Source organism: Gadus chalcogrammus, chromosome 10 (genome assembly GCF_026213295.1).
Source record: "Gadus chalcogrammus isolate NIFS_2021 chromosome 10, NIFS_Gcha_1.0, whole genome shotgun sequence".
Taxonomy (NCBI): Eukaryota; Metazoa; Chordata; class Actinopteri; order Gadiformes; family Gadidae; genus Gadus; species Gadus chalcogrammus.
Genome location: NC_079421.1, coordinates 5,824,829 through 5,849,406, shown reverse-complemented (window position 1 = coordinate 5,849,406; position 24,578 = coordinate 5,824,829). Strand labels below are relative to the sequence as shown.

At 47.2% G+C, this 24,578-nt stretch overlaps 2 protein-coding genes and 4 non-coding genes across 6 annotated transcripts; 5 read left to right on the top strand and 1 right to left on the bottom strand.

Moving 5' to 3' along the window:
• The first annotated feature begins 4,663 nt into the window (after positions 1-4,663).
• Positions 4,664-6,324, top strand: si:ch211-39i2.2 (DNA damage-inducible transcript 4-like protein-like). Its single transcript, XM_056600468.1, has 2 exons — positions 4,664-4,930; positions 5,313-6,324. The coding sequence occupies exons 1-2, from the start codon at positions 4,750-4,752 to the stop codon at positions 5,771-5,773; spliced, it is 642 nt and encodes a 213-aa protein (XP_056456443.1). The 5' UTR covers positions 4,664-4,749; the 3' UTR covers positions 5,774-6,324.
• A 1,003-nt stretch (positions 6,325-7,327) lies between these two features.
• brd8b (bromodomain containing 8b) lies at positions 7,328-21,294 on the bottom strand. The gene is made up of 20 exons (XM_056601135.1): positions 21,221-21,294; positions 20,126-20,222; positions 19,937-20,006; positions 19,516-19,565; positions 19,176-19,298; positions 18,860-18,940; positions 18,402-18,466; positions 17,877-18,073; positions 17,232-17,423; positions 16,920-17,016; positions 15,849-15,991; positions 14,108-14,458; positions 14,002-14,065; positions 13,652-13,689; positions 13,336-13,532; positions 12,203-12,295; positions 11,486-11,554; positions 11,086-11,371; positions 8,429-8,473; positions 7,328-7,437 (listed from the first exon to the last, which is right to left on the bottom strand). The coding sequence occupies exons 1-20, from the start codon at positions 21,237-21,239 to the stop codon at positions 7,378-7,380; spliced, it is 2,337 nt and encodes a 778-aa protein (XP_056457110.1). The 5' UTR covers positions 21,240-21,294; the 3' UTR covers positions 7,328-7,377.
• A 64-nt stretch (positions 21,295-21,358) lies between these two features.
• Positions 21,359-21,431, top strand: trnaa-agc (transfer RNA alanine (anticodon AGC)). Its single transcript has one exon. It is a non-coding gene; the product is annotated as a tRNA-Ala (tRNA).
• Positions 21,432-23,020: 1,589 nt separating this feature from the next.
• trnaa-agc (transfer RNA alanine (anticodon AGC)) lies at positions 23,021-23,093 on the top strand. The gene has a single exon. It is a non-coding gene; the product is annotated as a tRNA-Ala (tRNA).
• Positions 23,094-24,064: 971 nt separating this feature from the next.
• Positions 24,065-24,137, top strand: trnaa-agc (transfer RNA alanine (anticodon AGC)). Its single transcript has one exon. It is a non-coding gene; the product is annotated as a tRNA-Ala (tRNA).
• Positions 24,138-24,503: 366 nt separating this feature from the next.
• On the top strand, positions 24,504-24,576 carry trnaa-agc (transfer RNA alanine (anticodon AGC)). The gene has a single exon. It is a non-coding gene; the product is annotated as a tRNA-Ala (tRNA).
• The last annotated feature ends 2 nt before the right edge of the window (positions 24,577-24,578 follow it).

Here is a 24,578-nt window from a genome sequence, read left to right as displayed (position 1 = left end):
ACATTTTCAGTAGTGTGTGTCACCTAAGAATAATAATCGTTTATCTTTTAAGATACCTTTAAGATACCTTTTAAGTCAGAACAAAAAGAAACAAACAGCAATTAATGGTCAACTTTAAAACACAATGTCCAAATAGTTTATTTTAACCATGAATAATTTGTATACAATCGTCTGTGCACAAAATAAACAAAACAACAACAAAGAGAAACAAATATCACAGGCCAGACTGAGCCCCCTTCCAAATGAGATTGAGCTTCAAATTGACGTGGCGCGTTTCCACTGCAGGGTGCGGAACGGATCGGATCGCAAAGGTGCGGGTCGGGTCGCGTTTCCACCGCCAAAAGTGGGCGTGACCCGGACTTTGCCGTACCCGTTCCGGCCCCATTCTCGGGACTCCTCCGTTGCGGTACCCAAAACGAGACCAGACGCCTGAAAGGGTCCCGTGAAATTCTAGCTACACCCCCCCCTCCGTTGATTGGTCGACAGAATCGTCACTTCCGGGTGACGCGGGGATAAAATCAAACGAACAATAACCTCGAGGTATTATTATTTACAATTAACAATTAACTTAACTTGGGGAGGAAGACGTTTTTTTACGATGTTTACGTAGCTGCCTTGGCGATCGACATCCGGCCTACCACAAAGGGTACTGTCGGCAGTGGAAACGCGACCTCGGGACTGAGCTGGGCTATACCGCCCCCTCCCTACCGCACCTTTGCGATCCGATCCGTTCCGCACCCTGCAGTGGAAACGCGGCAGAAGACAAAAAATTGCAGGCATTGCGCCAGCAGGTCGTTGCCTTGAAAGAAAGAAGCAAAATTACATTAAAGTATTATTAACTTGGATTTCAAAGGACTGATATAAACTGGATCCAGCTCTTCAATCTGTGTGTTAATGAATATTATGGAAAAATTTGTAAAATATTGCAAAGGAATACTTTCATTGCGTGTCTTTTTTGTAGAGAACTGACACTCCTGTTATGCTTCAAAAGCATCTTGAACATTGACATTGAAATGGAAGAAGTGTAGGCTATTAGAAACACAGCATCACAAACTACATCCTCCAAAACGATCATAAATTTGAATCATCAACTTTATAACACTGAACATTACTGCCTTCATTACGGTAATTTAAGGATTCTAACGAGGGCAGCTGCTGCCTTATTCTTCACGATTTTTTAGGAAAGTAGTTCATTTTTCAGTGCCATCCATACATAGGTAGGGTTAGGGTCCTATTAATAAAATAGGTTTGTGGAATTAGACCATAAGAATTAACTTTTTATTGGACTGGATGGAAAACTTTGAAAAATACTCCTATAAACTGCAATGGAAGAACATTGCGTCGAGGAAGTTACATTGTACCGTTTGATCTTCTATACCCATAAACATGGGTCAGACTTTATCTGGTGCCACACTGGACACGCCCCTTGTTCAGGTGATGGGTTTATTATCCGCCAACCTGAACATTAGAGATGGAGTGGAAAAGCACTGCAACAGCGCCATCTGGCTGTCTGCTTAAAATGTATGTGTGTGTGTGTGTGTGTGTGTGTGTGTGTGTGTGTGTGTGTGTGTGTGTGTGTGTGTGTGTGTGTGTGTGTGTGTGTGTGTGTGTGTGTGTGTGTGTGTGTGTGTGTGTGTGTGTGTGTGTGTGTGTGTGTGTGTGTGTGTGTGTGTGTGTGTGTGTGTGTCCATGGATGTGTGTGTGTGTGTGTGTGTGTCTGTGTGTGTGTGTGTGTGTGTGTGTGTGTGTGTGTGTGTGTGTGTGTGTGTGTGTGTGTGCGCGTGTGTGTCCATGGATGTGTGTGTGTATGGCCTTGGTTTTCGACAGGGCACTCTGCACTGTGTCACATACTCTACACATAATAAAATCGTACTTATCGCAAAATACACATATAAATGACTTTCAGAATAATAAGAAACCATGTTAACAGTCAGCTGCCAACTCTAGCTGTCTGTGCTAAGTGAGCGAGCTAGGGTAGCCTTGCTGGGAAACGAGAGTGGGAGTGGTTTAGGATTATCGACTGTAAACAGATAAACAGCATTCTTTATTTGTAGAATATATCATTTTTAGGATGTGATGTAATTAATACAATTATTTAATTTACTATCAATCAGTAATGACTACAGATATGTCCATGTTATTTTAAGCTACATCATGTTTAAATTTGATACAATGCACCTTGGAAAACACGTCAGTTGGTTGGTTGGTTTTGTACCCTCAACCCCAATAAAGGCAGCTCAACGATGAATCTATTGGATATAGATATGGATAGGAGTTAGAATTGTTTCCATATTGATATGACAGACAGGCAGACTGAAAGACAGGCAGACTATAACCCAAACAATCATTTGTTAATTCATTCATCCAGGCGGTGGAAGACAAAGGTTTGAAACACATGTTGAAGTATGGAACATATAATTAAGGAAGGCAAGGGGAATGCCAGGACATGCTAGCATGACGTGATGTTTATGGGAGGGAAAGCAGAGTCACAGGGCACCTGCCTGCTGCTCTCCGCACCCTGCTTGCCGGGTAGGAATCCAAGGCCACGCCTCCTGACCTGAGATAGCAGAGCTGATGCTTCTGAAACAGCAGCCTGGACTTGCGTCAGTCGTTCTCTCAGACAGGCAAGCACCTTTCCTTTTGACCAATGGGGCGGTATGTGGCTCAGGAGGTAGAGCGGGTATGCTGTTAACTGGAAGGTCGCTGATAAGTTCCTCACTTCCTCCTAACTGAGTGTCGAGGTGTCCCTGAGCAAGGCACCTGACCCTAACTGCTCTTGACGAGCTGGCTGTCGCCTTGCATGGTTGACATCGCATCGATGTGTGAATGGGTACGTGAAAGGGTGAATGTTTGTCATTGTGTAGATGTTTTCCAACTCATATATACATTTTTATAACAATTGTTGCGTTGCTTTATGTTTGGCTAACCGGGTCTTTGAGCATGCGCAGTGAGTCACTTGAGCTCAGTGGTGGGTGTCCTGGAAGAAGAGTTGAAGAGTTGGAACAGGGATAGCAGTGATCAGTGAAAAAAATTCAGTCTGTAAAAGTTATTCAAATATTAATATACTGAAGTGTTAGACTTGCTAGTGTCTAATAAACTATTATTGGGCTCAACTTCAGGATCAATGTTGTTTTTTATTTTATTTTATAACTTTTACACCTTTAACACCTTTTATTCAACAAAATACCAACTATCTACTTATTACTACCTTCAAAGAGAAAATAGTGAGCAGCATGTGACAGCGCTACCACAAACACAATTGATCAACATTTTGATCATTCATTTATTATTTATTACCTGTTCAAATACAAACAGATCTACATAAGCACTCGTGCATACAACATGGTAAATTCCCCCTCAGTTCCATAGAATCAAAGTTCTTTCGGGGAAGTTAGTTGGGTGTCATAAACACACCCATTCACTGTGATTGGCTGTAGCGCTGTGAGGTCAGAGGAGGGTTTTTTAAAGCAGTGACTCAGACATGTATGAGCACAACTCCTATGCAACCATTGTGCTCTGTTCCCTGGCTGTCTCTACCGCCATGTATGAGCACAACTTCTATGCAACCATTGTGCTCTGTTCTCTGTCTCCACTGCCATGGATAAGCTTGTGTCAGGCTGTATCATTTAACATCAATCCTAATCATTTGCTATCTAGTATTCCTCCGAACACAACGAAAGAGAAAGAAAAACGTCTCTTAGGGGGATTTTCCTGAGAACAATCAAAGGAAACAGTCCAGGTTCTTATTGACCCCTCCCCCCCAGGTGTGTGTGTGTGTGTGTGTGTGTGTGTGTGTGTGTGTGTGTGTGTGTGTGTGTGTGTGTGTGTGTGTGTGTGTGTGTGTGTGTGTGTGTGTGTGTGTGTGTGTGTGTGTGTGTGTGTGCGTGTGTATGGTGGAGTAGCTAGACCATTTGACTCACCTGTGAGTCAGGAAGGCCCCACGGGCTGCCTGTGGCTAGACTTGGAATTAAAACACAGGCACACACACACACACAAATATGCACAAACGGGTACACACACACACACACACACACACACACACACACACACACACACACACACACACACACACACACACACACACACACACACACACACACACACACACACACACACACACTAACACACACACAGACACACAAACATACACGTACACTTCTTCAGAATGTATATTCTGGAACATTCGGGCTGGGTATAAAAAGGAAGGAAACAGAAAAGCATTTAAAGAGAAGTTGCCAGTGGTAGACCCACAAGAATCAGGCCACTCTGTAGAATCCCCCGTCGCACCATGATAAACTATTGCATCAATCGATATTTAAAAAATCCTCTCACTGTGAGATTAAAGTAAAAGGATCATACAGCCTATTTATGAAGTAGAGTTACATTTTTTTCACGACCATACTCATAATGACTTTTACTATAGAAGAATACTGATGATGACACTGTAATTTTACAGTTGAAATTAGCCCTGTACGTGACTTAGCTCAGCTGCGCATCTTGGGTACTATTCCGTGCAATGCCTGGACATGTTGCGTTATCCTCATCCAACCAGCCGGCTCCCCCCGACTGTGAGCTAGGAAGGGGGCGGGGCTCACGGGCCGGTCACACCGCAGCAAGAAGCGGCTGACGCAACAGAGCTTCTCTATATAAAGCTGAGGCCACCGGCTCCTGCTCAATGCAACCTTTCTACATGGAGGAGCTACACAGACACGCACGACGCGAAGGAGAGAGAGGGGAATTATTGTCATTATGGTCTATACCACGGCTCTTGCTATCGGACACGGAGGACCGATGCCTTCTTCGGAGCAGGAGAGCGTCTTGAAGATGATCGGAAAGTATTTATTTCCATTCACGTCTAACAAAGCGACGAGTTTGGCCGATCGCCGGGGAAGCGTCGAGAGCTGCGATGAAATCGAAAAAAACTCGCCAAGTAAGTGAATGAAAGTTTGAATAAAATAAACAGGTGTGTTGTACGCCTACAGTGAAGTCCTCAGGTCTTCTATGCCTCTTCGTAGTTAAAGTCATTGATATCCGAGACCTGCTATATGATAGGAGTCCTGCTGATGTAATTGAGACGCGTCTTGTGTCAGCTGGTATATCACCTTAGACCTGCTGATACTACGAAACGCTTGTCGTATGACTCACATTTTTCTATTGCAAAACAGCAGTTATGCATAGCCATTACTACATAGGCTACCTTATTACAGTTATGACAAGCTTGATAGCTTAACTTTTGCATTATTTTAAGCACTGGACCATGTAGGTCCAGCGCTTATATTTGCTTGAACTAATTGACTTGTGTTCCCCGTTAGAAGCCGACATGGACCTTGGTCCGGAGGACGAGGAGAGGCTCCTCCAGCGGAGCATGGTGGGGCAGATCGAGCGGTGCCTCTCGGAGGCCAAGCGCTCCGTCCTCCGCTGCCAGGTGCTGCTGCTGCCCCGCCGGATGACCGCCAAGGTGGCCGGCGACGTGGAGCGCTCCTCTGCCGGGGAGCCGTGCGGGCTGCGGGGGGCCTTCATCATGGTCTACCTGGAGGAGGAGGAGGGGCGCAAAGACGGGCCGGTGCTGAAGCCACTGGGGGTCATCCGGCCGGACCCCAACGTCACCCCGACCTTCGAGCTCTCCGTGGTGCTCAAGGCGGACCGCGACGGCTGGTCGCCGCTCCGACGCGTACTCGTAGGGGAGGAGGTGTTGAAGCTGAGGCCCGAATACCGACTGGTGAAGAGGAAGCTGTACTCCTCTGAGAACCCGGTCGTTCACTGTTTCTACTGAGGCCTAATGAAGCTTTATATTGCCTCATTAGAGATGCATTAATTCTGACCTAATAAGCGCTGAAAACCATTGGCCAAATACTGTTTAATCTATTTATTTTCTTTTTATTTAGTGTTCTTACAGCCAAGTGTATCCTGTATGTTCTCTGACTCATCTCTGTACAGTGTATATCGTCACTCCATGGAGACTCCTGTTTACTACTCTACTACTGTTAAAATATATTTATGTAAGCTACTTTTTATTTAGTGTTCCAACAGCCAAGTGTATTAGATACTGTATTGTGACCAAAGCAAATGCGTTGAAAAATATCCCATGTTTATGTGACAAATATTTGCACTGAAATCCATTGACGCAAGCAATGTAAACTGTATTGTCTAGATGGGAATGGGCTGGCCTCACTAGCCACACTTTTATAAATAAAAGTCATTTTGCACATTAACTTTTAATTGTGTAAAATGTGTGTTTCGATTTTCCTTATTAGACCGAGTCGAAGAACTGTTGACCCAGCAAACTCACCCAGACATACTGACACCACAGGGGACAAAGATCAAATAATATTTTTTAATAAACAAATGTACAACTGAACACAGGATACATGAACACCCACTGGCCCCAAACAAAGTCCATCGCCGCGGTACAACCAAGTACTCTAACCTAACGCACGCACATGACACAGTATACACCGACTTCCAGATTTCTACCGCTATATCACAGGAGACTGAACTTGGGATGCTCACTTGGACGTTTGTCAAAGTCACCAATTCGGCTTTCTTGGCCCGGTAACTCTTGGGGGGGGGGGGGGGGGAATGCTTTACCCTTCGGAAGACTTAATAGTCACAAACATGGCGTGATTCAACACAAATAATTTAAAGGGGAGGGGGGGGAAACAATCTATTGCTTAACGGTCTGACGGGATTCACTGCAACGTCATTAAAGTGTGCAGGCATTCAGTATTAAGAGGCGTTCTGGACAGCACTGTGAAGGCCGGTGTAGCTACCGGCGCAGCCCAAAGACTAGATAACATGGATCCCTTAAGACCGGTTACTGGGGAAAAGGAGCACACCAGATCAGGGTTCAGCCAAGCCCTGATCTGGAGAGCGAACACAAGGACACACTAGAGCCTTTAAATGATGTACGCTTCTGCCCGCACATTAACATCCACACACACACACACACACACACACATGGAGGCATGTGTGAGAGAGTAGCCTGTTAAAGGGGGACACCTAACCCAGAACTATGATATCATCTGCACTCTACATTTTGGCATGACAGGGTGTCCATCTAGCGCGCGCGCGCTCTCTCTCTCTCTCTCCTCCTCTCCCTCTCTCTCTCAGTCTCTCTCTCTCAGTACTTGAAACTCCCTCTTCTCTCTCTCTCCTCTCTCCCTAGTCTCCCTCTCCCACCTCTCCCTCTCTCATCTCTCTCTCCTCTCCTCATCGCCTCTCCATCTCTCTCCTCATCTCCATCTCCTCTCTCTCTCTCTCTCTCTCCTCTCCTCCTCTCTCTCTCCTTCCTCTCTCCTCTCCTCCTCTCTCTCTCTCTCTCCTCTCTCTCTCTGGAGGTCTCTCAGCCGTCTCGCTCCGAGGTCTGGTGATTCTTCTCTACTTCTTCATCTTGAGGTCAGCCTCCATGGCGCTGCGGCGGCCCCTGGTGCCCCCGTCCTGAAGGAGGAACAGAGAGAGAGAGAGAGCGAGAGAGAGCGAGAGAGAGAGAGCGAGAGAAGAGGATACGATGGGTCAAATTGAAGTAGGAAGGGGCAAAGGTCAGCTGGGTGGAATGAAGGCAGCCCTCCCACCCCAAACACCACGTTCAAAACAAAAAACGATGAGCGTGTGCGTGTGACAAACCAACATGGCCCCGCGAGCAGCACGACCTTCTCCCTCCATGAAGGATGAACAGAAACACACGATGACCCAGAACTCAAAGGAGTCGAAACACGAAGAACACAGAAATAAAGTAACAAAAAGAATGAAGAGCGCGGAAAGGAAAATGAACATGCAGCGAAAGAGCGAACGCTCGCACAACAACGAAATGAAAACCAAAACCAAAAAAAGAGCAGCTGTTGGTGGTTAACCTAGAGTCGGCTGTAGTCGGGTGATGAGAGGGAGGGGGGAGGGGGGGTAATGGAGAGCGGCCTTGTGGAGGAAACACCTGGCCTGGCCGTGCAGGGCGGGACGGAGGCCTGGTGGAGGGATGCAGGTAACGTGTAATGCCGTCGGGCACGACTGCATGTGTGTGCACTTAACAAGGCAGCCTTTAACTTCCCTTCTTGGATGTTGGATCTTCTATCTGCGTGTGTGTGTGTGTGTGTGTGTGTGTGTGTGTGTGTGTGTGTGTGTGTGTGTGTGTGTGTGTGTGGTGTGTGTGTGTGTGTGTGTGTGTGTGTGTGTGTGTGTGTGTGTGTGTGTGTGTGTGTGTGTGTGTGTGTGTGTGTGCGTGTATTTGTGTAGGTGTGTCTGTGTGTGTGTGTAGGTGTGTGTGTAGGTGTAGGTGTCGGTAGGTGAAGGTGTGTGGTTGTGTGTCTGTGTGTCTGTCTTAGCAGATCCTGTTTTGGGAGTTGGTGGGTGAGTGGGGTGAGATGGGTGAGATGGGGGGGATTGGCGTGGCCTGCGCCAGGTGAGAGTCAAGATAGAAGGGGACCTGAATACTTACAAAGAGAGAGAGAAGGAAAGCAGGTGAGGCCATTGGGACACTGTCCTGCAGGAGGACAAACGTTAAGAGAGAGACAGTAAGAGAAGGAAGACAAGAGGCGGTGCTGCCCAGAGGTCACTCACACACACACACACACACAAACACACAGCAGAAATGGAGCACTGCGCAAGACTCTAGTGCCCTCTTTCCACTGGCGGGTACGCTTTCGGACCCAGCACGCCTCAGCCCAGTAGTGAGGGTGCGGTATAGCCCAGCTCAGTTACGGCTCGCGTTTCCACCGCCGACAGTACCCTTATGGTAGGGCGGGGTTTAAGCCGGATGGCGATAGCCGCGGCAGCTATGTAAGCTTTATGATCTCATAGCATCCCGACAGTGTAGCCTGCTAATAAATCCAAGGAAAAAGAAGAACGCGCACAATGAACAAAGGGCAACAATGTAGGGTGTCCAAGAAGGACGGCAAACTTTTTGCGCGTCATTTTCTTCAATAAACTAAGCTTTCGCCGTTGTCCAGAAATACATTGCGGGTACTTTGTTTGTTATTTTCCCCCTGTCGCACAGAAGTGCGATTCTGTCGACCAATAAACGGACAGCGTGTGTAGCTCGGACTTTCCGGCACACTTTCAGGCCTCTCATACCCCAAAGGAGGAGTACTGCGAAACGAGTACGGTTCGATACGGCTCAGTCCGGATCACGGCCACTTTTGGGGGTGGAAACGCGACCCGTGTCGCACCTTTGCAGACCGAACCGACCCGCACCCTCCGGTGGAAATGCGCCATAAGTGTGGTGCTGGTTACAAGGTGACAACACAGATGTGGGTTTCAATATATTTTCATAGCTTGCACTGCAGGCCAACTCTTCAGTCTGACCAAGCTAGAGTGCACCTCAGGGGGTGGTACATTCAACACCTCTTTGAACGTGTGTGGCCTAGTTCTAGAGTGTAGATCTGGACACAGTGCCCCTTTAGGTACACAGACCTCGAGGAAGAACGGGAGAGGACACACAAAAAATAAGCAAAGAAAATAAAGAACAGGAGGGATGGAGAGGAAAGCAGATCAGCTCGGGTCACGACTGCGGTCTGAGCGAGGAGGAAGAGGAAGAGCGTAGGGCTGGGCGATAACTCGATTACGATTATTAATCGCGATAAATCTCACGTCGATCACGACATTAAGCATTAGCTTATGTAAAAAAAATGTAAAAATGTAAAAAAAAAAAAAAATTAAAAAAAAAAAGATTGGATTTACCTGACAGCCAATGTGGCAGAAATAAACAAAATAGGCAGATCGCAGTTTTGCGGTTAATGCCTAAGTACACGCCCATTCCCTGGTGCATGTTTGAGCTTCCGTCACACACACACACACACACACACACACACACACACACACACACACACACACACACACACACACACACACACACACACACACACACACACACACACACACACACACACACACACACACACACACACACACACACACACACAAAATCAACAACAATGAAAATAAGAGAAAAAAAAAGATATATATATTTTTTTTAATATTATATATCGTGATTAATTTCGATATCGAAAAAATAATCGTGATAATATATTTTGCAATATCGCCCAGCCCTAGAAGAGCGGACAGGAAGTAAGCTGCATGACGGTGCTGACGGCAAGAGGGAGGATGCACACTGATTGGTCGAGAGAACAAGACTCCAGGATCGTCTTGGTAACAATAGAAACTTTGCTGATTATTTTAACCCACACACCAATGTAATCAAAATGTTCTTTGTACAGCTCAGTCTGTGTCTGTGTACATGACCTGCGCTCCATGGTAGGATACAGCCAACAGCATTAACTCACCACTACACACCCTTATATTACCATAAATCAATTACCAATCAACTTAAATAACTATGTTTTATCACTGCACAACAGACAGATATATTTGAATCAGATGGTAAAAAAGGATTTCAGAGAGGCAAGTGACTGAAGCTATTTCAAATCAAGAAAAGAATCATTGAAATCAACAGTGGCTCTTGATTCCTGGTGAACAAGCTGTACGGATGAGGAGTCCCACACCGATTCAAACTGTCGGGTGAATCACACCATGGTGCCAAGTGTGACGTGATCATACCATACGTCCATTTGTCTGTGCCCGTGTGCTGCTGCTACGTACAGTACGCTAAGTTGGAGAGGACATACAATTCAATGTTGCTTTTGATAGAACGCTGCATAACGAGAACAAAATAGACTCAATGACAGCTGGAGGACTTTATCGACTCATGACTTTCCCTTTTTGACCAATGGCACCGAGTCTCAAAATGAACATCACGGCATGACTGCACATGCACACAAGATCCACTTCCTCCCACACGCGACCCCCTTCCTCCTGCCCTCACACTGTACCCGCCCACTTCCTCCTGCCCTCACACTGTACCCGCCCACTTCCTCCTGCCCTCACACTGTACCCGCCCACTTCCTCCTGCCCTCACACTGTACCCGCCCACTTCCTCCCGCCCCCACACTGTACCCGCCCACTTCCTCCCGCCCCAAACACGTAGCCACCCACTTCCTCCCGCACCACGCTGTACCCGTCCACTGCCTCCCGCCCCAAACATGTACCCGCCCTCCCCCAGCGTGTCCCGCCCCCCGCCCAGCCGGCCCCAGGGCTCACCTTCTCGGCGGGCTCCCCGGGCTTGCGGCCGCCCTCGCGGCCCCGCAGGCTCTTGGTGGAGATGGCGCTCTCCGAGGTCTGCATGATGAGCTGCGTGGCGAGGAACTGCTGCACGTGCTCCAGCACGTCGCGCTGCATCTCCAGCGCCATGTGGTACACGTCGTGGTCCGACGAGTTGTACATGACGGCGTTCTGGAACATCAGCATGATGTCGCGCTGGAACTCAGCCGTGGTGCGGATCACCCCCGCCTCGATGTTCTTCTTGATGGCCGACAGGTCCATGGGCCTGGGGGAGGAGAACGGGTCAGACCCCAACCACTGTGTGTCTCTGTGTGCGTGTGCGTGTGTGTGTGTGTGTGTGTGTGTGTGTGTGTGTGTGTGTGTGTGTGTTCACACTCACCTGTGCACTATGCTATGATACCCCGGGGCGATGTCATCTGACACGGGTTGCAGGAACACGCTGGCGTACCTGAGAGACACACACTCACACATCAGGGACAAGACTTTCACTTTAGGACAGCAGCCACACACCAGCCGGCTGGCCACATTTATATGGAGCTTGTGTACGTGTGTGAGAGAGTGAGAGAGAGTGAGTAGATGGGTGAATGAGTGAGTGAGTGAGTGAGTGAGTGAGTGAGTGAGTGAGTGAGTGAGTGAGTGAGTGTGATTGTGTATATTGGTGAGTGAGTGAGTGTGTTTGTGTATATTGGTGAGTGAGTGAGTGAGTGAGTGTGTTTGTGTATGTTGGTGAGTGAGTGCGTGTTGCGAGTGTGTTTGTGTATATTGGTGAGTGAGTGTGTTTGTGTATATTGGTGAGTGAGTGTGTTTGTGTATATTGGTGAGTGAGTGTGTTTGTGTATATTGGTGAGTGAGTGTGTTTGTGTATATTGGTGAGTGAGTGTGTTTGTGTATATTGGTGAGTGAGTGAGTGAGTGAGTGAGTGAGTGAGTGAGTGAGTGAGTGAGTGAGTGAGTGAGTGAGTGAGTGAGTGAGTGAGTGAGTGAGTGAGTGAGTGAGTGAGTGAGTGAGTGAGTGAGTGAGTGAGTGAGTGAGTGAGTGAGTGAGTGAGTGAGTGTGTTTGTGCATGTTGGTGAGTGAGTGCGTGTTGTGAGCCCACCTGTGATTGGCCGCCGCCCTCCACACCAACATGATGGCCTTCTTCCAGATCTTCTGGGCCTGGACGGCCTCCTGGTCCTCCCCGCACGTAGAGCTGCACCGACAGAGAGGGGGGCGGCCGTGAGGACACGTTCTACACAGCGGTTCTACGTTTTAGGACAGGTCGTAACCGGAGTGAAATAGTGGCGTGGCTTTCCATGCATGCTGGGACCGACAAGGAGAGCTCTTTCATGTAAGATCTGGTGCTTCGTTTCCACCTAGCGGTGCGGTACGTATAGCTGCTCTGCGTTGCAGCTCGGAGGTAGGGGTGGGCGATTAATTGATTTTTTTATCACAATTCTAATTAATGGTTTGGGACGATTTATTTTTGTTGTTTGCTTAAAGTCTGTGGCAACCAAAAGCAGCGGCACAACACAATTATTCCAACATCTTAAACCTTGGCACGCAGCAGAGTGGGAGATGTATGTTATTTATTTAGCTTTTGATAATTGTTATTCTTCAAATTAAATCCCAACTTAATTTTTTTTTTAAATAATTCACTTACAAAAAAGATCTATTAAAATCGATAATTGGGTTTGGTTTGAAAAATCGGAGATCCAGGCCAAACGCCCAGCCCTACTCGGAGCGGGACAGCTCGGTTACGCTAAATCTGGCTCGCTTTCCCCCGCAGACAGTACCCTTATTGTAGGACGGGGACTGCGTTGTTTGTTATTATCCCCCTGGCGCACGGAGGTGATGATTCTGTCGACCAATCAACGGACGGCGTGTGTAGATCCAACTTTTCAGCACCCTTTCAGACTGTTTGTTACCCCAGCGGAGGTGTACCAAAAGTAGGAGTGTGCCAGCACACTTACTTTGGGACCCGGCCCAACTTTCGGCAGTGGAAACGTCAATATAAGCGAACTGAGCCGCACCGAACCGAATCGCACCGCTCAGTGGAAACGAGGCATAAAGAGATCTAAACCTCAACCGGCCAAAGTGCAGGAGGTCAAACCACGACAGCACCGACTGCCACCTCAGTAGTGGTTGACGGCCTCACTGTTTGGCGGTAGATTATCGGCGCTGTCCATCGCCTCACACTCTAGTTTTGCATACACAGCTCCCGGGCGCCACGGCACGGGGCCGGCCACTCACAACTGAGAGGACGAGGCGGGGCTGCTGGCCAGCGAGTCGGCCGTGGTGTAGCGCTGGGAGGAGGGGCCGTAGCCGTCCTCGCTCTCGCTGGCCGCCCGCTCCACCTCCGACAGGTAGGGCCCCTCCCCCTCGCCACACTCCTCCTTCAGCTCCATGCTCTCTTCCGCCTCGCTGCCCGGGTCCTCCTCCTTCACCTCCTGCCGACAGGTCATCGTCGTTACTCCGGTTCATTATGCAGGAAGCCATTGTGCACGTCGTGAACCAGCAGGCTAAAACCAAACGAGGTGGTGTCAAGGTGAACAGGTGTGTGCTTTACCTTTGACTCTTTCCCCGACACAGAGCTGTCCTCAGAGTCTATGGGACACAGAAGTAGCATGGTCACGGAATCATTTACGTTTAGGACATTTAGCGGACGCTATTATCCAAAGCATTTTACATAAGTCCATTTGTCAGAAGGTGAACAAACATGTATCGATGTCGGTACAGTACGGATGTTGATAGAACCCAGTACCAAGCACTAACAACCGCTGGGTTAACCCATTCCCACCTTACCACAGAAACAGCCAGGATAAGAGAAGTAGGAGTGCTGAGGGGGGGGCTCTTGAGTCTGCCAATGAAACCACTGGCAGCGTGTGTGTGTGTGTGTGTGAGTGTGTGCGCTCTTACCCAGACAGGGCGGGTTGACCTCCTGCTGGCTCCACTCCTCCCCCTCGCTCTTCACCACCACCTCGGGCTCCTCCTTCTCCCCCCCCGGCCCCTCCCCGTCCCCCGCCTCGCCCCCCATGGTGCAGTCGTCAGAGGCCATGGAGGAAGTGACCTCATCGTTCCCCGCCGCCTCCGGCCCCTCCCTGCCGGCCGGGGGCTGCTGGTCCCCCGCCGGCTCCGGCGGAACGGGGGTCTCGGCGCGGGCGGGGCCCGGGGAGACGGCCGGGGCCACGGCCGGCCCCGGGGGCTCCTGCTCGGACCCTTGGAGGGGGCCCAGGACGGGGCTCCCGGGCTCAGAGTCCTGGGTCTGGGTCTCCCAGGGGCCCGGTAGCGGGTGGGACCCGGAGTCGGCCTCCTCGCAGAGGGAGAGCGCCTCCTCCACCGCCGCCGCGTCCAACGCCTCCACGGAGTCATCCACCTGGAGGGAGGGGGAAGGGAGAGAGAGAGGGAGAGGGAGAGGGAGAGACAGAGAGAGAGAGGGAGACAGAGACAGAGAGACAGAGACAGAGACAGAGACAGAGACAGAGACAGAGACAGAGACAGAGACAGAGAGAGTATTATTATTATGATACTACTAATATTACTTTTGAAAACTGTTTTGTGTCAGCGGATGAAGCTTTCAGATGGGGATTTAATGCTGTTTATATATATATATATATATATATATATATATATATATATATATATATATATATATAAGTGCTGTCAGATTAACGCGTTATTAATGGCGTTAAAGCAAACCAATATTAATGGCATTAATTTTAACGTTGTAACAATGTTACTATCCCTGGGCTGTACCACTGCGGGAGGGGCCTCTCAGTTATTCCCCTCTAGACAAAATCGACTTGGTTGCGACGTTGACAGTTAGTGAGTGTTGCGGCTGTTGAGTGAGGATGCGGGCGCACAGCTCAGGCTGCCGGACGGCGCTGCAAGGAACTTTTATAAACGCAATATTGGTATCCGGCAGTTATCAGCCCGACAGCCCCGAAACGTTAAGGGCCCACCGGGAATTCTCCCGACTCTCCCGATTACCACTCCGCCACCGTGTGTGTTTGCAGACTTTAACTGGTGCCACTCTGGACACGCCCCTTGTTCAGGTGATGGGTTTATTGTCCGCCAACCTGAACATTAGAGATGGAGTGGAAAAGCACTGCAACAGCGCCATCTGGCTGTCTGCTTAAAATGTGTGTGTGTGTGTGTGTGTGTGTGTGTGTGTGTGTGTGTGTGTGTGTGTGTGTGTGTGTGTGTGTGTGTGTGTGTGTGTGTGTGTGTGTGTGTGTGTGTGTGTGTGTGTGTGTGTGTGTGTGTGTGTGTGTGTGTGTGTGTTGAATTCACTGCGGGCTCTCTTCTTATATCCATCTTACCAAATCTATTTTATTATTGTCCTACTTAACAATCTCTGATCTCACTAAAAGGCTAGCAGCAAGAAATCAAGGGATATTTAGAATAGAAAAGAAATGTGCGATTCATCGCGAGTTAGCTATGACATTAATGCAAATAATCGCGATTAAATATTTTAATCGCTTGACAGCACTAATGTATATATATATATATGTATAATATTAAGAAGTATGTATACACTGGCCATTATACACGTTGCATGGATATTATTACAGTTCACTAGTGCTGGCCCAGTTTGTCTTCAATCACGGGTTGACAAATACGTCCAGCCACAGGATTGGAGAAAGAAAGTGAAAGGGCCCGTCGACCCACAGTGTAGACATTAATCTAAGGTCTGATCAGGGAGACCAATCAGCCCTCCACTGGATGAAACCTGGCTGAAGAGACGCTCCACCGGGTGGGCCTACCTTCTCCTCGATGATGGCGATGATGTCCCCCACCGTCTCCAGGTCCAGCTCGTCCCCCATGTAGGACACGGCCACCAGGTCCTCCTCCACCAGGCCCGGCTCTGCCCCCAGCTCCGCCTTCACCCCGGCCTCCGCCTCCCCCTCTGGAGGAATCACACACACGTTTAGAGACACTGTAATAAGAATAGAACTTTAGGTTAACTATATGTTGGTCTTTATTTTGTTGTAAGTGAGTGAGTGAGTAGGTGAGTGGTTGGGTGAGTGTGAATTAAATGAGATCTCAAATACCTACTCAATCTATTAATGAATAATTCTCATGAAATAAATCCCCCATACGTTGAACAGACAATCTGTTGACTTCAATCTGACGTGAAGTGACGAGCCACTGAAGTTTGGTTTCTCCACAAGCCCTTGAATGTTGGCTGGCATACAGCCAATAATATAACCACACAGGGATTTATATTTCATATCACACACCGCCTTGTACAGCCGTGTAACTTTCGCCGGCAAACAGTAAAAAAAATTGAGATGACGGATACGAGCTCAAACATGCAGTAGGCATCAGAAGATGAGTCTATCCGCCAAGCTCTGGCCCGCTGATGAAAGCTCTTGTCAAAGCGGTATAGTGAATGTGACGACATGGGTGTCATTATTCCTGCCTTGCATTCAAAGAGCTAGTGGCGCCTGTTCTATCAACGAGCGTTTGTCATTCCGGCAGAGAAGGTTTGGCTGAGCAACTGCAACGGTCATGCTCTGCAGCGTCAGCAGCTCAGCAGGTGGAGAAAGTTGACTTATAACCAGAAGGTTGCCAGTTTGAGGTGTCTGAGTGTGTCCCTGAGCAAGACGCCTCACCCTAAATGCTCCTGACGAGCTGGGTGGTCGACTCCGCCGTCAAGTGTGTGAATGTGTGTATGAATGGTTGTAAGTCGGTTTGACAAAAAAGGTCTACTAAATTCCCAAAATGTATACGTCATAGCAAAATGGCTTCTTTTACAATTATTTAACTGTGGCATTGCATAGTGGTAAAACAGCTACTAAAGCTTCAGTGTGTGTGTCCGGAGGTCAACACACCAGCGGTGATGTCATGCAGGCTGGTTGGCATGGGAACAGTCGCCGTGGCTGTCTGCACTCCATTGGACAGGCTGGCTGTCAGGTCGCCCTCCGCTACCTGAGACATGAACACATACACCGACCAGGTGAGCGGACGACCTTGGACCTGTTATTAAACAACACTCACCCACCACCACCTAATGTACGGTGAATGTTGACGCATAAAGTCACACATTTTACACTGAATCTCATTCAATCAATCACCATCCATATGACTTTATAAACATCATATAAAAACATTAAAACTCTTTCTCATGACGGCTGGGGACTCACCAGGCGGGGGCTGGCGGAGATGAGGTTGCCCTTCTTGAGCAGCTCAGAGAGCAGGGGGGAGGGTGGCGGCGTGGCCTTCAGGGTGAGGCACCTCTTTTGCGGGGAGTCGTCTACCAGAGGGCCCAGGCTTCCGTCTTTAGGCCCGACCCCCGGGGGCTCTGAGACGGGCAGGAACACTCCGACTCCCTGGGACTGGGAGGCAGAGAGCCCCAGTGAGCTGCACGTTCAACTACCATCACTGAACAAAAGCCATTCTGCATTTATATGACAAAGGGCCCACGCTGTGATCCAACGGTCACCTTGTAACTGCCCATTTAAATTCTCATGGAGAAACATCTGCCATTATATAGGAGCTTCAGAGCTTCACCACGTACCAAACAAGTTCAAACTCCACCATTTCGTATTAGACAATAAATGGATCATGACTCTGCAACAACTATTTTGTCGCTTGTTTTAGTGTTAGCTATTGTACACTTCCTAGACTAAACGGCAACTTTATAGATCATGATACCAATGGATTCCTACGGATTAATACATGAATCCCTATCGATCCCAGAGTCCTATTCCCATCCCTACGGTGTGATCTTTACACGTGTCTGAGGCGGGGGGCTCAGGTCTTGGGTGGTGGTGCGCTAACAGGCTTACAGTGTGGTGGCTGCCCGTGTCCTCGGAGGAGGGGCCGACGGAGGTGGGGGTGGAGGTTGGGGTGGGGCTGGGGTCTGTGGGGGGCGTGGGGGCGGCGGGTTCTGCCGGCGGCTCCAGGCCTGGGGGGCTGGCACCCAGCGGAGAGCGCACCGTAACGCTGGGCACCCGTTTAGGTGTGTTCTTCATGGCCTGGCGAGCTAGAGGAGGTGAGGGAGAGAGGGATAGAGGGTTAGAGATAGGACACCCACACAGAGCCTTCAAATGGTTTCAGTATCCTTCACACAATAATTATATGAATGAAATTTACATTTTACATTTAGGGCATTGAGCGGACGCTTTAATCCAAAGCAAGTACATTTGTCAGAAGAAAGAGAAACACCAATTTATCACTGTCGGTACAGAAGGGATGTTCATAGAACCAAGTGCAAAGCACCAACAATCGCTAGGTTACCCCTAGAAATAATGGGATCTACGCATCAAATCAATTAAAAACTGATTTCATTTTTGTAAACCCGCGAAACGCACCCTGAAAAGCATTCTCAGTGGCTTTTCTCTTCTGCTCGGCCTCGTCTTCTTCTTGTTTCTTCTTTCTGTAAATCATTAAAACACATACGCACCATTGAGCAAGAAGTACTGCAGAGTATTGCTCCTGTTCCTGTGAGGCGCATGGAAACATCTAGCATTGGATAAGCGATTCACACTCTGTAAGGGTAAACAGTGTGATTGGTGATCTAGCCTATAGGGAACAGTCTGCTAGGACCACACAGCAGGTGAATAAGTTATGTTAAAGTGTGTTTGGCTGTTGTTAAACCATGAAGTAGGTGAGAAACAGATGCAGCCATTTCTAAAGCTTGCACCCTCTAAGCAAAACGTAGAGCCCTCCTGGGACAGTGACACCGCGACTACGAGAACCAGTCAGCAAACCAGTGGGAGAGGGGGGGGAGACGGAAGACGGAGGGGAGAGGGTGGAGAGGGGAGCTCACAGCGTCATGTCGGTCCACAGCTCCTTCAGCTGGACGTCCATGTGGCCCGTCTGGATCAGGTCCACGTCCTTTTTCAACTTCCTGTCAGCACAGCGGAGGAAGCTCCGGTTAGACGCAGAGCCAGAGTGTGTGAGGCTCCATGGTTCACAGTGTCCCACAGCATGTTGATAATGACTCAGCAAAGGTATCATACAGTGTGTGTGTGTGTGTGTGTGTGTGTGTGTGTGTGTGTGTGTGTGTGTGTGTGTGTGTGTGTGTGTGTGTGTGTGTGTGTGTGTGTGTGTGTGTGTGTGTGTGTGTGTGTGTGCACGCGCACCTATACTGTTCCTGTGTGTCTCGCAGTAGTTTCTTCAGCTCTTCTATCCTCTCGGCCGTCAGTCTGCGTACGATCACATCCTCGATGGTTTCCACCACCTCGCCCTTCTCGCCGCGCTTACGCCTGCCACACACACAACAACGTTAAAGCCCTGGTGACTGCCTGTTCCTACGGCTTCACTATGAACACAGCTGATTATCACAGTTCTGTGGTGTGTGTGTGTGTGTGTGTGTGTGTGTGTGTGTGTGTGTGTGTGTGTGTGTGTGTGTGTGTGTGTGTGTGTGTGTGTGTGTGTGTGTGTGTGTGTGTGTGTGTGTGTGTGTGTGTGTGTTGCACTCACTTGGGGGCTTCTGTGGCTTCCAGCAGCTCAGAGTATTGAGAGGCACAGTGCTGTGAAACAGATCAGACGAGGGTTTGTGAAGCAAACTTATTTCTTGTCCGGCTATTGACTGTCGATATGATATGTTGTAAATGATACGGTGTAAAATATGGTTGTAAAATATAATATAATAAGGTTTATATTCTGCTAACGCTCTCTGCCATTGGAAACAGTGTGTTTTGGCCATTTCTTTGGGATTTCTATCGCTTTTTAAAAATGTATTTAGATTAGGTCCAATCCTAGCTCCAATTGGTTGCTTAGGTTTGTTCATTTTTTCATCACATGTGTAATTTATAATCAATTAAACCCAATACGGCCCATTTGTTGATTGGAGGCGATGTGAACACCCTGACCATGAGGAGGTATCTCATTGGTCAGTTACCTTCTGGGAAAACCAGTCGGGAGGCCGTCCGGTCTCTGAGAAAGGCTTGATGGCTCTGCTCACCGACACCCTGGAAGACCGAGTCAATTGCTTAGAACCAACATACACCACTGGGGATCTGATCACACACATCAGGAGCCGTTATGCTGGAGGTAGCTCACTGAGAGGACTACGGCTGTGAGAACTCACCAGTTCTGGTCGCCACTCCTCATGACGGAGGAGGCCAGGCAGAGCTTCTCCCTGACCGACCATGCCTCCGTCGGACCCACGTTCAGGATTTTGTGTTCTATGTAGAGGAAGTTCATTGTGATTGGTTAGGGTAGTAAATACAAATAAATGATTCACGTGGTTAAACTGAAATTACATATAATCTGAGAAAATATTCCAATGAAGTCTACACGTCATTTTTCATTCAGTAGATTTGGGTTAGAAGAGATGGGCATATTCGTTGTCCACAAATATGATTTAATAGTGATAAGCAAGATAATTCCTTATAATATTGTCATAAGATATACTAGTATACGTGTATATATTAAAATAAAATCTGTACAAAGACAAATATTTGAACACAATAAGCAATTCCTATCGGTAAAAAAAATAAACATGACTTAATTCAACCCAAGCCCAACCCATGGCCGATCGATTTGGACTTTCCAAAATTAAGTAACATAATGTGAGCATATTGTTGAAGAGTGATTCCAAACTTCGGCCCTATCGTTTTAACCCGGAATCCAAAGAGTACCAGCCCACTATAAACAAAGGGGACCACCAGACAGGTTCTCTGTAGGTACCGTCAATGCATCGTATTCAAACCATTTATGTTAACAACTTATGGCCATAACAACATGGCTGTGCTCGTACTGGTCATATGCATTAATATGATACGCTACTGAACAGCAACATTAATGTACATTATGTGATTGGTTATTGGATTCCCAATTTGTTTATAGAAAAAAAACGTTTTATATGCATGTAAATAAACGTATACATAATATAGATTATAACATTATCGTAAGGAACTATCTCGCTGATCGCTATTAGATCATATTTTTGGTGCATAATCAGCCCTTTTAGCCCCGTTGGAGGGGGGACGTTTTACTGAGACACACCGCTGCGCTCTGATCCGCCGAGCATCAAAACAGCCTCAACTAAACAGGGACCGCGGTTCATAATAGTCGTTGGTACTGCACGTGTCTTTTAGATAAAAATGGTCCAGCCGAGTACCACACACTTCATAGATATAGATATATATATAAACATATTACAATTATCAGTTATACTCACTACCGACTCCGCTCGCCATTTCTTTTGTGACAAGGCCGTGATCCGTACTTCCGCCGGAACTCGGTCAGAGGTTCCCTCACATTAAGGGTCGAAGAGAATAAGGAAATTAGTAGACCCTTGACCATGGTTCCGCCATCGGGGGGATTAGCTCAGATGGTAGAGCGCTCGCTTAGCATGCGAGAAGTAGCGGGATCGATGCCCGCATCCTCCAATGACTTTTAAAAAGCCAGAGTAACTGACCGACCTCTTTAATGTGCGTCTCGTTTGCACTGTCAACTGCTTGTTACAACATGTCCCAGATACTCCAGCATCTATTTGTAGATTTAAATGTAATGTGTCCAGTAATGCAGACAGAGCGTCTCTTCTTGCCTTTATCCTTCTCAATCCCATTGAGCCTTTTATAAAGATCATATGTCAACAAAATAGGATATTTTATGTTAGTGTGCAAGGCTGATTAGCTCAGATGGTAGTGGGCTCGCTTAACATGTGAGAAGTAGCGGGATCGATGCCCGCAACCTCCACAGGATGGTCACCTGAGGGACATTTTTTGGTATATTGTAAAAATGATATATAATCTACCTATTTATTTCTGACTGACACTAGGCAGGAAAATGGAAGTCCTTATTAGTTAAAACCTAACGTAATAGGCCTCAAGCCCCCATTAAAAGAGCCACACTAAAATGGGACAGATGAAGGTCATACGATGGTCATATTAAGGAAGTATTTTTGGTATATTGTAAAAATGATACATAATATACCCATTTATTTCTGACTGACACTAGGCAGGAACATGGCATTTCTTATTAGTTAAAAACCTAACATTATAGGCCTCAAGCCCCCATTAAAAGAGCCGCACAAATTGGGACAAACCTCAGGAAAAACTGAAAGAAAACCATTTTGGTTATTTCTAAAATTCAAAGTACAGTAATATGTTAAATCCAACAACATGACAGTAGCACAAACGACTCCCATAAATGATAGATCATCTCCAACTTCAACTTCCACTAAGATCCTACTTAAAAAAATTGTAACGGTGCGGATGGGTTCAGAGTCAGGTGGGGGTTTAGCTCAGATGGTAGAGCGCTCGCTTAGCATGCGAGAAGTAGCGGGATCGATGGCCGCATCCTCCAATATATTTTAAAAGGCCAGAGTAACTGACCGACCACATTAATGTGCTTCGCGTTTGCACTGTTAACTGCTTGTTACAACATGTCCCAGACACTCCAGCATCTATTTGTAGATTTAAATGTAATGTGTCCAGTAATGCAGACTGGGCGTCTCTTCATCCCATTGCCTTCATCCTTCTCAATCCCATTGAGTCTTTTATAAACGAAAATAGGATATTTTACAGTAATGTGAAAGGGGGATTAGCTCAGATGGTAGAGCGCTCGCTTAGCATGCGAGAAGTAGCGGGATTGATGCCCGCATTCTCCACTGGATGGTCTTCAGAAGGAAGGACAATTGGTATATTGTAAAAATGATATATAATGTACCTATTTATTTCTGACTGACACTAGGCAGGAACATGATGGAAGTCCTTATTAGTTTAAATCCTAACGTAATAGGCCTCAAGGCCCCATTAAAAGACCCGCAAAAATTGGGACAAACCTCACGAAAAACTGAAAAAATAACTTTTTGTTTATTTCTAAAATTCAAAGTACAATAATATGTTCAATCCAACAACATGACAGCAGCACAAACTACTCCCTTAAATGATAGATCAACTCCAACTCCAAATCCAACTTCCACTAAGATCCTCCTTAAAAAATTGTAACGGTGCGGATGGTATTAGAGTCAGGTGGGGGATTAGCTCAGATGGTAGAGCGCTCGCTTAGCATGCGAGAAGTAGCGGGATCGATGCCCGCATCCTCCAATATATTTTAAAAGGCCAGAGTAACTGACCGACCACATTAATGTGCTTCGCGTTTGCACTGTCAACTGCTTGTTACAACATGTCCCAGATACTCCAGCATCGACTTGTAGATTTAAATGTAATGTGTCCAGTAATGCAGACTGGACGTCTCTTCTTGCCTTTATCCTTCTCAATCCCATTGAGCCTTTTTATAAAGATCATGTGTCACCAAAATAGGATTTTTACAACAGTGAGTAAGGGGGATTAGATCAGATGGTAGAGCGCTCGCTTAGCATGCGAGAAGTAGTGGGATCGATGCCCGCATCCTCCACAGGATGGTCAACTGAAGGAATAATTATGGTAGATTGTAAAAATGATACATAATATACCCATTTATTTCTGACTGACACTAGGCAGGAACATGGCATTTCTTATTAGTTAAAAACCTAACATTATAGGCCTCAAGCCCCCATTAAAAGAGCCGCACAAATTGGGACAAACCTCAGGAAAAACTGAAAGAAAACCATTTTGGTTATTTCTAAAATTCAAAGTACAGTAATATGTTAAATCCAACAACATGACAGTAGCACAAACGACTCCCATAAATGATAGATCATCTCCAACTTCAACTTCCACTAAGATCCTACTTAAAAAAATTGTAACGGTGCGGATGGTAACAGAGTCAGGTGGGGGATTAGCACAGATGGTAGAGCGCTCGCTTAGCATGCGAGAAGTAGCAGGATCGATGGCCGCATCCTCCAATATATTTTAAAAGGCCAGAGTAACTGACCGACCACATTAATGTGCTTCGCGTTTGCACTGTTAACTGCTTGTTACAACATGTCCCAGACACTCCAGCCTCTATTTGTAGATTTAAATGTAATGTGTCCAGTAATGCAGACTGGGCGTCTCTTCATCCCATTGCCTTCATCCTTCTCAATCCCATTGAGTCTTTTATAAACGAAAATAGGATATTTTACGATACTGTGTAAGGGGGATTAGCTCAGATGGTAGAGCGCTCGCTTAGCATGCGAGAAGTAGCGGGATCGATGCCCGCATCCTCCACTGGATGGTCTTCTGAAGGAAGGACAATTGGTATATTGTAAAAATGATATATAATATACCTATTTATTTCTGACTGACACTAGGCAGGAACATGATGGAAGTCCTTATTAGTTTAAATCCTAACGTAATAGGCCTCAAGGCCCCATTAAAAGACCAACAAAAATTGGGACAAACCTCAGGAAAAACTGAAAAAATAACTTTTTTTTTATTTCTAAAATTCAAAGTACAATAATATGTTCAATCCAACAACATGACAGCAGCACAAACGACTCCCTTAAATGATAGATCAACTCCAACTCCAAATCCAACTTCCACTAAGATCCTCCTTAAAAAATTGTATCGGTGCGGATGGTAACAGAGTCAGGTGGGGGATTAGCTCAGATGGTAGAGCGCTCGCTTAGCATGCGAGAAGTAGCGGGATCGATGCCCGCATCCTCCAAT

Coding starts and splice junctions, on each gene's coding strand:
- si:ch211-39i2.2 (XM_056600468.1), top strand. CDS start 4,750: ATGGTCTATACCACGGCTCTTGCTATCGGACACGGAGGACCGATGCCT. Junction 4,931..5,312: donor AATCGAAAAAAACTCGCCAA/GTAAGTGAATGA, acceptor GTTCCCCGTTAG/AAGCCGACATGGACCTTGGT.
- brd8b (XM_056601135.1), bottom strand. Junction 18,941..19,175: donor GACACACAGGAACAGTATAG/GTGCGCGTGCAC, acceptor CTGTGCTGACAG/GAAGTTGAAAAAGGACGTGG. Junction 13,690..14,001: donor GGTCAACCCGCCCTGTCTGG/GTAAGAGCGCAC, acceptor TGTGTCCCATAG/ACTCTGAGGACAGCTCTGTG.